Source organism: Somniosus microcephalus, chromosome 2 (genome assembly GCF_052327205.1).
Source record: "Somniosus microcephalus isolate GS21.2 chromosome 2, FLI_Smic_1.0, whole genome shotgun sequence".
NCBI classification, from domain to species: Eukaryota; Metazoa; Chordata; class Chondrichthyes; order Squaliformes; family Somniosidae; genus Somniosus; species Somniosus microcephalus.
This window is the reverse complement of record NC_140988.1, coordinates 224,714,090-224,728,014: the sequence shown is the minus strand read 5'-3', so window position 1 is coordinate 224,728,014 and position 13,925 is coordinate 224,714,090. Positions and strand designations below refer to the sequence as shown.

The following is a 13,925-nucleotide window of genomic DNA, read 5'->3' as shown; positions in this document are numbered from 1 at the left end:
CAATCTTAGTGACAAAGAAGTCCATGAGCTCCTCACACTTGTTGGAGGAGGCAGAGGAGAGCATTTTAAGAAGACAGTTTGTAGTGGAGAAGAGAAGCCAGGAGTTAGCTTTGCATTCCAGGATGATTCTGGAATAGTGAGAGTTTTGGCAGACGAAAACAAGACCCGATAGTGTTTTATGTGCTCTAACCAGATGTGGTGATGAATGGCTAAATCAGTTTTCTGCCCCAAATGCTCAAGTCTGCGTTCCTTGGACTTAAGGGAGCGGAGATGAGGGTCATCCAGGGGGAATGATCAGGGTGAGAGAGAGTAATGGTTATAGTAGGAACAAGGGTATCGGAGGTGGAGGTAAGGGTGTGGTTGAGCAGATTGATAACTGCAGAAATGTCATGGTGAATGGAGAGCCAAAGGCTGGATAGTTGGGAATCTGAAAGAGCTGTTGTAAGTGACCTGGGGGAGAATGTTTTCCAGGGGGCAGACACAAAAGGAAGTGAGGTTGGGAGGGGGAAGGGGGATGTGCATGGAGCAGGATACAAGGAAGTGATCAGAGATGGCCATATCTGTGAATAACACAATGGGAGTAGCAAGACCACGTGAGCGATGACACGGTCGAGCAGATAGCGGTGAATATGGGTCGGAGAGTTTATATGGAGGGAGAGATTAAGGGAGGATAGGAGGGCCGTGAACTCAGAGGAGAGTGGGCATGATGAGTTGAGATGGAGGTTTAAATCACCGAGGATGAGAAATTGCTCAGTGCAGAGGCTGAGGGATAAAAGCAGTAAAGGTGTCTTCGTGAGAAACTTGGGTGGGCAGTAGAGAACAAGAATTTTAAATCTCTTCTTTCGTAAGGTAGTAGCAAAGCAAATCAAATGTCAATATCAAAGTCAGATATCCAGGCCAAAGCTTCTGGTATAACAGCGTGGATATCTTGTAGGCTGCCTGCGAATTTCCTCTGAGGGCAGTGCTCAGTGATGTGCTCCAGGATCTGCTCAGGAGCTCCACAGTCGCATGATGGGGATGCTTTAATCTTCCATCTATGGAGAAGGTGGCAGCATCTACCATGACCGGTTCTGAGGCGGTTAATTGTTTGCAAGGAAGGTTTGATCTTTCAGGTTGTACTGTGGTGTCCTCTATAAGGAATCCATTTAGTATGTCACAGTTCTTCCAAGCATTTTACCATCGATCATCGGATTTTAAATGAGAGGTGAGAGCGGTGGAACAAAGTGAGATGCTCAAAGGAGGAGAAGGTGTCAGAGGAGTAGGGGGACAGGACAAGGTGTTATTTGGTGAGAAGGGCCACACTGCCACCGCAACGGTCTGGGCAGGGCAAGTGGTGAAAGGTATAGCCAGGCGGGGTGGTTTCATTAAGGGGGAAGGTGTCATCACCCGTCAGCCAAGTTTCCGTCAGGGTCATGATGTCGATGCAGTCATCCACAATAAGCTCATGAATGGCAAGAGCCTTGCTCACAAGGGAATGGACATTCTGGAGAGAGATACGGAGAGGGATGGTGGTAGCTGATCCACTGGCAGAGTTCACAGGGTCAGCATTCAGATGGATTAGTGGGACGGGAAAGAGGTAGGAAAGATTAGCCCTCAGCGGGTACGCTAGGCGGGAAGGTTGATGAGAGAGTGGGTTGGGGAAGTTGGCATTGCTACCCATAAGCGATGAGTGCCTCTGTGGGCCCTTCGCGGATGCCAAGATTGGCAGAGCGGGAGGATGTAGGCTTATCTAGTGTGGAGTCAAGCCCGGGGCAACGGCAGGAGAGTAGGAAGGTCAAGGAGTACTGATGGGTTAAGATAGGAATTTGGGGGAGCAGAGTAGCTGAGAGAGAAGAAATGAAAGGAGGCATGATGATAGAAGAAAGGGGCCTAGGCGGGGTGAAGAGAAAAGGAGAAAAAAAGGGGAGTAAAGAAAATAGAAGTGATGGGTTCAGTTTTGAGTGTTGACTTTTTCTGTATTCAAATACATAGCTAGTTGTGACCATTTGTGATTATATTAATTTAGGTGATCATGACTGAAACTGTAAACAACAGTTGTGGAAGGATTTAGGAATTCTGTCATTGCATGTTATAAAATGACACTTCATTACATAGTAGGGAATGGGCTGGCCATGCTGCCATTTTGGAGTTACGATTTATCAGGGGATTAGTATCAGATATGGACTAAAACCCATGACTAGCTGTTCAGACGTCATTATCATCAGTGCCTTCACTGCCATTCCTTTGCAGAATGAGTAGCCCCTCTCAGAATTCAGTGTGCTTCATACAATGTAAAAAGTACATGTTTCTAACGTGTGCAAATGTAATTGCTCTGTCTAATGCTGAATATTCACAGCATACTTCATTGTCACTATAGCAAAGTTCTTTTGAGCTAAGCATTTAGTGTATTAGAACATGTATTATATAGTGAATTTAGAATAGCGTAACATGAAAAAAATAAGGAGCCCGTGCCTTATGATAGGGATAGCACCATAAATTGAAAAGGTTATACTTACTGTAGGATGCAGTATGTAAAGATGTTTTTTTGAGTTGGTTGGGAGGGGGTGTGCTTAAAATTATTTTGATTATTGAAAAATATCAGGCTTTTATATTTTCTTGTTTTATTAGAGAGAATAACAGAAGTCAAGACGGACATCTATGTCACAAGCTTTGGACCTGTTTCAGACACTGACATGGTAAGTACAAATATATTTTTGAAATGTAGTCATGTTAATTGTTTATTCATTGTTTTGTAATGCATATAACAGAAATAACAATACGGCAGTATTTTTATTTTATGCAATATTATCGAGACACATGAAAGAAAGTCATTGCTGAGCAATAAAAGTGTTACAGAGCACACATATCCTTTTAAAATTAATTTGTAGATTTATGATTTCTGCTTTTCGTGCAGCGTACTTATATTCATAATAATTCAAATGGTAGATTCAAAAGTTGTCATCTCCAAAAGTGTTCATGCTTTAGGTACAAATGAAGTGGATGTTCAGGTGGATATAAAAGATTTGTGGCAGTATCGAAAGAAGAGCAGGGGAATTCTCCTGGTTTCCTGCCTAACCTTCATCCCTCAACCAACACCATTAAAACAGATTAACTAGTCATTCATTTCATTGCTATTGGTGGGACCTTGCTGCGCCAAAATTACCTACTGCGTTTGCCAATATGACAATGACTACATTTGAAAAGTAATTCATTGGCTGTGAAGGGCTTTGGGTTGTCCTGAAGATGTGAAAGGCACTATATAAATGCAAATTTTTTTTAACTTAAAAAGGCACACTCAAGTCCAACAATTTATGGGTGGACTAAAATGCCAGAGGTCAGTTTTTTAATATGTGCTGAAAACTATAAACTACTAATGAATCTTCCAAGCCAATGATAAAGATAAAGTTTGCATGGAGGCTTGTTGGATAGTGCAGGAGTCCAAAGATGCAGAAGTCAGTGTGGGAATGGGAGGAGGAGTTAAAATGGTTAGCCTTAGGGAGGTCAGCTTCACATTGATAGATAGAACTTTGGTGTTTGGCAAAGCAGCAACTTAATCTGGTTTTCCCACTGTATAGGAGAGTGCACTATGAGCAGTAAATGGTGGAAGTACATGTAAATTGAAGTAGAGTTTGGCATCCTGGACAGTGATGTGGAAGGGAGTAAATAGACAGATGTTGCAGCACCTGCAGTTGCACGGAAATATACTAGCGAAAAGACAGGTGGAAGTAGTGTTTGTGGAAGAGTGAAAAGGGTACCCTGGAAGTAAAAGGAAAGCAGCAAGACAAGGGGAGATATTTGGGGGTGAAATTCGGCTCCTCAGCGCCTGCCGTTAGCACCTCTGGGGGGCGCTAACGGGGCTATCGTCGCGGGGGGGAAGAAAAAAGCGCCTCTTGTAAATTTGGCGGCACATTGCTGAGATGCTACCCGATAGTGCCGTGCCCCCGCCGGTAGCGCCCCAGGCCGCCACGCCTCCGGCGATGACGTTATCACTGTGCGTGGCAACCCCTTAGCGCCCTGCCGCATCCCCTTACTGCCCCATGGTAGAAATTCAGATATGCCCTGCAAGACTTTCGCAGGCGGTGTCAGTGCCAGCCTCGTGGGTCACGAGCCAGGCCGACCTCCGCTCACGGGGCGGTAGTTAAAGGGGAGTTGCAACCGTGACCCGTGCTGCCTTTTTATTTGGCCGACCTCCAGGTCGGCTCTCCATGGTGTGCCGTGGTCCTGGCCGCCATCGCGCAGCCCAGCACCGCGTCTCACCACCGAGCTGCTGCCATGACACCATGCCGCCCTGGTGGCCTAGTTGGGGAAGCCCTACAGAGTGCGCAGCAGCCCTCCCCTTTAACTGAAGGGGAGGGGCATTGAAAAGTAGCAGCACTCCCGATCGTGCCCTGAAATCACCTCGGTTACTGCCCCACCAGGAAATGGAGCGCCAGACATGCAAATATTGCGGCTGGGGCAACAATAAGGGATAGGTGGAATTTGAAAACCTGGGAGTAAATTTCAACTTTGTCACCTAGGCAGTAATCAAGCGAAGTGGATCGTCTGCCCATTGAAATCAATGAAAAATCAGGCCAATTCTAAAAAAGGTGGATAATCGGCTCTGAAATTGAAAATTTTCCCCATAATTAATGAAATCCTCAAGATCAAGATAAGAGCAGAAAAGAACACCAACACAGTTATCAATGTAACGAGGAAGAGGTCAGAGAGTAATCCTGAGTGGGTTTGGAGCAAAGAGTGTTTAGCACCTCTTACAAAAGGAAAGGCAGAGCTGGGACCTTGGTAGTTTCCATAGTGACATCTTTTATCTGGAGGAAGTAAGTAAGTTAAAAGAGAAGTTTCTCAAAATGAAAGAAAGTACAGGTACATCCAAGGAGGCTGGTGATGGATGGAGATTGGTTGGGCCACTGTTCAAGGAAGAAGTTCACCCATCACCCTTGTGCTTGGTGACCTACATTTGCTCCAGGTCCAGCAACACCTTGATTTCAAAATTCTCATTTTTGTTTTCAAATCCCTCCATGGCCACGTCCCTCCATATCTCTGTAATCTCCTCCAGTCCTACAACCTTCCGAGATATCTGCGATCGTCCAAATCTGGCCTCTTGCCCTGATTTGCATTGCTCCACAATCGGTGGTCGTGCCTTCAGCTGTCTAGTCCCTCAGCTCTGGAGTTCCCTTCCTAAACCTCTCAGCTTCTCTACCTCTCTCTCCTCCTTTAAGATGCTTCTTCAAACCTACATCTTTGACCAAGCTTTTGGTCACCTGTCCTAATATCTCCTTATGTGGCTTGTGTCAAATTTTGTTTGATAATCACTGCTGTGAAGCACCGTGGACCACATTAAAGACAGTATATAAATATAAGTTGTTGTTGTTGAAGTTGGGAGGCCCAGAAACCATGCTGCTAATGATGGCGGTGTAGAGGAACTGTATGTCCATGGTGAAGTGGAGATGATTGGGCCAAATAATCTGAAATCTTTAGAGACAGAACAACAACAACAACAGCTTGTGTTTATATAGCGCCTTCAATGTAGTAAAACATCCCAAGGCACTTCACAGGAGTATTATAAGACAAAAAAATTTGACACTGAGCCACATAAGGAGAAATTAGGGCTGAGAAAGAGGTAGGTTTTAAGGAGCGTCTTAAAGGAGGAAAGAGAAGTAGAAAGGCGGAGAGGTTTAGGCAGGGAATTCCAGAGTTTAGGTCTGGTTATAATCTACCAAAGTTCCCTGGATTCTGGAGAGGTCCCAGTGGATTGGAAAACCGCAAATGTAACTTCCTTATTTAAGAAAGGAGGGAGACAGAAAGCAGGAAACTGTAGGCCAGCTAGCCTAACATCTGTCATTGGGAAATTGTTGGAATCCATTATTAAGGAAGTAATAGCAGGACATTTAGAAAATCATAATACAATCAAGCAGAGTCAACATGGTTTTATGAGGGGGAAATCGTGTTTGACAAATTTACTAGAGTTCTTTGAGGATGTAACGAGCAGGGTGGATAAAGGGGAACCAGTAGATGTGGTGTATTTTGATTTCCAAAAGGCATTCGATAAGGTGCCACATAAAAGGTTACTGCACAAGATGAGAGCACACGGGGTTGGGGGTAATATATTAGCATGAATAGAGGATTGGCAAGCTAACAGAAAACAGTCAGGATAAATGGGTCATTTTCAGGTTGGCAAACTGGAACTAGTGAGGTGCCACAGGGATCAGTGCTGGGGCCTCAACTATTTACAATCTATATTAATGTTTGGATGAAGGGACCAATTGTACTGTAGCCAAATTTGCTGATGATACAATGATAGATGGGAAAGCAAGTTTTGAGGAGGACACAAAGGACTGGATTTTGCCAGCCCTGGGGAGGTGGGTTTGGAGGCGGGACTGCCGGGAAATGGCAGAATTTGGGGGCGGGTGCCCAACCCGCCCCCAACCTGCCTACATGCCATCTTGCCAGGAGGCGGGTAGCCGACCCGCGCCGGTCTTGAGGCGGGAAGGGGATTAATGCCAATTAACTGCCTGTTAACAGGTAATTAACAGGCAGTTTTTTGGCTAATCCCTATTTTGAGCCCTGAAATGTGGGCTTCCCGATGGCTCCGAACCTCGCCAGGGTCAGCGAGGCGGGCCGTTGGTCTGCGGGGGTCGGAGGGGCCGAGATGTCCGGTGTGCAGGTGAGTAATGGGTGCATGTGTGCAGAGGTAAGTGTGTGAGCTGTGTGTAAAGTGTTTTAATAAGTTTTACTTACCTTTACTTCTTCCTGCAGGCTTCCTCCCTTCAGGTCTCGGGAGTCCCTCAGCTCACCGGCACAGAAAGCAGAATGGCCGCTGAACTGTCAAAAGCTGCAGCCTTCTGCTTTCTGGTCAGGAAGGCTTTCTAATTGAGTTTTGAGTAAAGACACAACTTAGAAGACAGATTGTCAGTGTTTGACAGCTTCACAGAGCTGTCAAACGATAACATTTCATCTGTCAAAAGCTCTTGCCAGATGAAACGGCACTCGCTGACGTCACCTGTAACTGGCTTTCCCTTAATTGGCCTGCTAAGCCCGCTGGGCGGGCTTAACAAGGTCAATTAGGGGAAAATAGCGTGGGTTGGCCACAAGTCAATGGAGGCGGGACTAAAACCCAACAAGTGGGAGTCCCGCCTCCAAAAGCTCCCCATTGACAAAATCCAACCCAAAGCGTCTGCAAAGAGATATAGATTGGTTAAGTGAGCGAGCAAAAATTTAGCAGATGGAGTATAATGTGGGAAAATGTGATGTTATCCACTTTGATAGGAAGAATAAAAAAGCAAATTATTATTTAAATGGAGACTACAAAATGCTGTGGTACAGAGGGATCTGGGGGTCCTCGTATATGAAACACAAAACGTTAGCATGCGGGTACAGCAAGTAATTAGGAAGGCAAATGGAATGTTGGCCGTATTGCAAGGGGGATGGAGTATAAAAATAGGGCAGTCTTGCTACAACTGTATAGGGTGCTGGTGAGACCACATCTGGCGTACTGCGTGCAGTTCTGGTCTCATTATTTAAGGAGAGATATACTTGCATTCAGAGAAGGTCCACTAGGTTGATTCCTGAGTTGAAAGGGTTGTGTTATGAGGAAACGTTGAACAGTTTGGGCTTATATTCATTGGAGTTTAGAAGAATGAGAGGTGATATTATTGAAACATAAAATATTCTGAGGGGCTTGACAGGGTAGATGCAGGGAGGATGTTTCCCCTCATGGGGGAATCTAGAACTAGGGGGCATAGTTTCAGGATAAGGGGTCGCCCATTTAAAACGGAGATGAGGAGGAATTTCTTCTCTCAGAGGGTCGTGACTGTTAAGTCCGTGAATGATTGAGACACGGACCAGCAGGAGTGAAAACAAACAAGTCTTTACTGGTGGAAGTCAATAGCGAAACTAACAAACAGAGGCTCTCTAGCGCCTTTTATACAGGGGTGGTCACTGCCGGTACTGCAGTCTGAGACCAGTTATTCTCTTAAAGGTACATACACAACAATTCCTCCCCTTTTAGATAAACAGTACATAACATTCATTTAACAACTAAATGATAACGAATTACAATCACAATTACTGTTGCTAGATACATTGGTTAATTTTAAGCAATTATAAGTTCAGTCTTTGAGGAGGCTTCCTGATTCTGTCTGGATAACGCCTCTTTGGGGTATCAGGTTCTTTTGGCAATGTTGCGTCGGGATCAATGTCTTTGTTTGGTTCATCTGCTTCCAATATTACCGGTTCTGTGGTAGCTGCAATTGGAATGTCAATTTCATTACCAGGTGTATCAGATCGTGGTGTGGAGTTGACGTTTTACAGTGACTCTAGAATCTGGTCAGCATGGCGTCTTACAATGCTCTCCCCAACGTCCACGGTATACATGAGAGGTCCTTGTCGTGTACAAATCGTTCCTGGCTGCCATTTCTCAGTGCGGTAGTCCCGGGCCAAAACTGGTTGACCTATCTTAAAACTCCTGGATGGCCTTCCATTCATATTCTGAAACTGCCTGTTCTCCACATCTCTTTGGACGTTTGGCTTAACCAAATCCAAGCGGCATCATAGTCTTCGATTGAAGAACATCATGGCTGGAGTTTGGTTGGTAACCGCATGTGTCGCATTCCGGTAGGCAAACAAGAAGTTGTCCACCTTGTGTTGTAGGGGTATATCTTCATTACACATTGCCTTGATAGCCTTCTTGAATGTTTGGACAAACCTCTCGGCCAATCCATTAGTGGCTGGATGATATGGGGCAGATGTGTAATGCTTAACACCATTGTTCTTTAAGAACCTCCGGAACTCTTCAGACACAAACTGTGGTCCATTGTCAGAGCAAATCTGTTCAGGCAGCCCATTCCTGGCGAATATGGTTCGTAAAACTGTGATACTTTTTTCCGTGGTGGTTGAGGACATTTTTATTACCTCTGGCCACTTTGAATGTGCATCCACCGCAATTAAAAACATCGAGCCCATGAAGGGACCAGCAAAATCAATGTGCACCCTTTGCCATGGAGATGAGGGCCACTCCCATGGATGCAGAGGAGCTTGTGGTGGGGCGTTTTGGACCTTCTGGCATCCTGCACAGCTCTTGGTCATCTCTTCGATTTCTCTATCGATTCCCGGCCACCACACAAACGCTCTGGCTAAGCTCTTCATTTTTACCCCACCCAGATGACCCTCATGAAGCTCATTGAGCACTCTATCCGTCAACTTAGGTGGAATTACTACTCTGGATCCACACATCAAGGTTCCTCTGCACACTGACAGCTGTTCTCTTCTCGGTGAGAATGCTGGCAGCAGTGGTTCACCATGTGCTGGCCATCCCTTCACCATTAAATCATAGACCCGTGATAGTGTCGGGTCATTCCGTGTTTCCTTTTCTATGTTTGCATTCGTCACAGGGAGACATTCGACTATGGTCGAGTGGAATAACTCCATTGGATCCACTGCAAGGTCTTCTTCCACCATCGACAACGGTAGGCGTGACAATCCATCAGCATTTCCATGCTGTTTAGTTCCTTTGTACTCGATGTCATATTGGTGTGCCCCTAGGAAAAGGGACCATCTCTGCAGCCGTTGTGCCGTCATTATCGGTACGCCCTTCTGAGGGTTGAAAATGGAGACAAGAGTTTGATGATCGGTTAGTAGAGTAAATTTTTGACCGTGCAGGTAGTGAGTGAACTTCTTCACCCCCCACACTAGGCTGAGGGCCTCTCTGTCAATCTGAGCGTAGTTACGCTCGGCAGAAGTTAACGAGCGTGACGCAAAAGCTATCGGCCTCTCTAACCCATCAAGGATCTTATGTGACGTACCGCCCCAATGCCGTAGGGAGACGCATCACACGCCAGTCTGATCGGCAGTGCTGGGTTGTAGTGAGCCAATACTTCCCTTAAAGTGATTAAGTCCTTACTCTTCTGAAAAGCACGCTTACAATCATCGCTCCATTTCCATGCTACCCCCGTTCGTAGCAGGGCATTCAGTGGGTGCAAAATTGTCGACAAATTCGGCAAAAACTTATGATAGTAATTCACCAATCCGAGGAATGACCTCAGTTGCGACACATTTTCAGGCGCTGGGGCCTTAACAACCCCTTCAATTTTGTCTGGGGACTTATGTAACCCCTCTTCATCAATCACGTGGCCACAATATGATATCTGTTTCTTAAAAAATTCGCACTTGGGGCAGTTGGCTCGCAGCCCATGTTCCCGTAGTCTAGTGAGCACCTGTTCTAGGTTGTTAAGGTGTTCACTATCATCTTCACCTGTTACAAGGATGTCGTCCAAGTAACACTGAGTCCCCGGAATCCCTTGCAGGACTTGTTCCATCGCTCTTTGCCACATCGCCGGAGCCGATGCTACTCCGAATACCAATCGATGATACTGGTAAAGACCTTTGTGAGTGTTTATCGTGAGATACTTCCTAGAGGACTCTTCAACCTCCATCTGCAAATATGCTTGTGCTAGCTCAATTTTTGTAAAACGCTTCCCTCCAGACAGTGAGGCGAAGATGTCTTCTATCCTTGGAAGAGGATATTGTACTGTGTGAAGGACAGGGTTCACCGTCACCTTGAAATCCCCACAGATGCGAATCTTCCTTGGCTCTCCCGACTTATTGCTTAACGTTTTCTTCATGACAGGAACGATGGATGTCGTCCACTCGCTCCAGTTGACCTTAGACAACACGCCCGCCTTCTCCAGATTCTCCAGCTCTGCCTCGACGGCTGGGCGAATTGCATATGGTACCGGTCTTGCTTTGAAAAACTTTGGAACTGCATTCTCTTCTATTTTTATCGAGGCGGTTACGCCTTTAAGCGTGCCCAGTTCTTGTTGAAATACCTCTTTGGCGTTAGCTAAGATTGTTGACAATCGTCCAGGAGTGACGTCTTCATCTTTTTTACCGTCCACCGTCATTGCATGAATGGAATGCCAATCTAAGTTTATCTTCCTGATCCATTCCCGTCCCAATACCGGTGGTCCAGCATTTGGCAGTATGTAGAGATACAATTTCCGTATTTTCTTGCCATTGTATTCGACAGGCACCCTTATTTTTCCTCGGGTATACTTTTTGCCCCATATACGTCGTCAAGACGATGGATGTCTCTCTCAAGGGTATGTGTGAAAATAGCCGCTCGTAGTCTCGTCGATTCATGACAGTTAGCGCTGATCCTGTATCCAATTCCATTTTAACTTGGGACCCTGCTATCGTGAGGGTGACCCAAATGGTTCGGTGATCCTCTTTTGCGATTACATTGTGAAGTTTGAGACAGCTTAGTCTCCTGTTCTCGGATTCACTATCGCTCATCTGGTCTTCGGAACTACTGTCTGTCATCTTTTGTACTTTCTTGTATGGTTCCTTAGTAACCTTTTTGTTGTCGCTGGTCTTCTTCCCAGACCTGCAAACTCGTGCAATGTGTCCAATCTTCCCGCATTGTCTGCATATTTTGTCTTTGGACCAGCAGTCCTTCTGGTCATGGTTAGTTCTGCCGCACCGATAACATTTTGCAAATCCCCGTGTCATTTCGTGGGTGCCGTATTCCTGTGGTTTTTGTTGAATTTCTGCAGCTCCCCTGGCTGCTGCTTCATACGATACTGCCACGCTGAAAGCCTTATCCAGCGTCAGCTCTTTTTCTGAGAGTAACTTCTTCTGTGTTCCTTCACTCAGGAGTCCACAGACAAATTTGTCCCGTAGGGTATCTGCCAGTCCTGCTCCGAACTGGCAGTGCTTTGATAGCTTGCGTAGTTCCGTAAGATACTCAGCATTGCTCTCATCTTTGTGCTGAGTTCTCCTGTGGAATTTAAATCTTTCTGCTATCAACAGCGGTGCAGGGTTTAAGTGTTCCTGTAGGACAGCAACAATTTCATTAAAACTCTTTGCCTTCGGTTTGGCTGGAGTAATCAGGTCCCGCAATAGGCCGTACGTTCTAGCGCCCATTAAGTTTAGCAATATCGATGCCTTTTTCCCCTCCGCTATTTCGTTTGCCTCGAAATATACCTCGACTCTTTCCACATACGTGGTCCAGTCCTCTAATGTATTATCAAAAGCCGTGATACAGCCAATCTTCGGCATCTTGCAAATCTAAAATGGCGCCTCCCGCGCTTTGCCTTCTTCCCCGATTTAACAAAATGGTGCCTCCCGCGCTTTGCCGCCTTCCCCGCTGTTGTTAATGCTGCTTTCCACGGTTTCTTGCGCGTTAAAAATTGATTCTTTTTCTTTTATTATTTTCCCGTCGTGGAGTGGACCCTCTGGGACACTTCCCTCCCTCTTCTTAGGTCCGAACGCTGCCCGGCTTCGAAGCACCGGCCGCGCCCTGTGTGCTCCACCCCCTCTCTCTCTCTTTGCTTCCCAACTTGCTGCCCGGCCCCGTTGAAAAGCCACCCGATCGAGCTTCAGCCCGCCGCAGCCCAGGAAGGATCAGAGCACTACCTGCCACCAGCCCGATTAGCTGGGAAACCACAGACCGAGGAACCCAGCCTGGCTCTGGACAGTCTCTCCTGCAAGTTTTCAAACCGATGATTGACGGTCGACGCCCATTTCCCGAGTTCCTTTGGACTCTATTTTTTTTTCTTTCTTCTGGCTCCGACCTTCAACAACGTCGTCTGAGGTGCTGCCGAGTTGCAGGTAAGTTCGTTTCTTACTCATCGCCAGTGTTAAGTCCGTAAATGATTGAGACATGGACCAGCAGGAGTGAAAACAAACAAGTCTTTACTGGTGGAAGTCAATAGCGAAACTAACAAACAGAGGCTCTCTAGCGCCTTTTATACAGGGGTGGTCACTGCCGGTACTGCAGTCTGAGACCAGTTATTCTCTTAAAGGTACATACACAACAGTGACCCTTTGGAATTCTCTACCCCAGAGCGCTGTGGAGGCGAAGTCATTGAATATATTCAAGGCAGAGATAGATAGATTTTTGAGCTACAGGGGAGTCAAGGGTTATGGGGAGCGGGCAGGAAAGTGGAGTTAAGGCCAAGGTCAGATCAGCCATGATCTTATTGAATGTGGAGCAGGCTGGAGGGGCCAAATGGCCTACTCCTGCTCCTATTTCTTATGTTCTTAGGGCCTAGGCAACAGAAGGCATGGCCACGAATGGTTGAACGATTATAATTGGGGATGCTCAAGAGGGCAGAATTAGAGGAGTGTAGATATCTCGGCGGGGGGAGGGGGGCGGTTGGGGCTGAAGGAGATTACAGAGATAGGGCGAGGCGCGACCACAGAGGGATTTGAAAACAAGGATGAGAATTTTGAAATCGAGGCGTTGCTTACCATGAACCAATGTAGGTCAGTGAGCACAGGGGTGATGGGTGAACAGGACTTGGTGCGAGTTAGGACACGGGCAACATGCAGATGAGAAATAGGAGGGGGCCAAGGATAGATCGTTGGGGGACACCAGAGGTAACGATGCGGGAGCGGGAAGAGAAGCCGTTTCAGATGATTCTCTGACTACGATTAGATAGATAAGAATGGAACCAGGTGAGTGCAGTCCCACCCATCTGGATGACGGTGGAGAGGCGTTGCAGAAGGGCGGAGTGGTCAACCGTGTCAAAGGCTGCAGACAAGTCAAGAAGGACGAGGAGGGATAGTTTACCTTTGTCACAGTCACAAAGGATGTCGTTTGTGACTTTGATGAGAGCTGTTTCGGTACTTTGGCAGGGGCGGAAACCTGATTGGAGGGATTCAAACATGGAGTTGCCGGAAAGATAGGCACGGATTTGGGAGGCAACAACATGTTCAAGGATTTTGGAGAGGAAAGGGAGGTTGGATATGGGGCAGTAGTTTGCAAGGATGGAGGGTCATTTCACACACCCAAGAAATGCAGCCTGCCCAGCCAATGGTTGACCAAGAAAAGGGAGAGTAGAGTGAAGAAGAAGAAAAAACACTGTCACTCGATTTCACACTCCCAGACACCAGCTCCTCAAGGGTGAGCAGCAAGTCCGTTTGCCGTGTTCCCCACTGAATGTCAGCAG

General features: G+C 46.5%; 1 protein-coding gene across 2 annotated transcripts in view; it reads left to right on the top strand.

Annotated features, from left to right (window-relative positions):
* Positions 1–13,925, top strand: part of LOC147123239 (gamma-aminobutyric acid receptor subunit alpha-2) — a 547,289-nt gene that overhangs the window by 259,097 nt on the left and 274,267 nt on the right. For both annotated transcript variants that reach the window (XM_085969649.1, XM_085969641.1), the window contains one exon: positions 2,608–2,675. In XM_085969649.1, coding sequence (XP_085825775.1) covers positions 2,673–2,675 — 3 coding nt within the window. In that variant the 5' untranslated portion in view covers positions 2,608–2,672. The remainder of the gene's footprint in view (positions 1–2,607; positions 2,676–13,925) is intronic.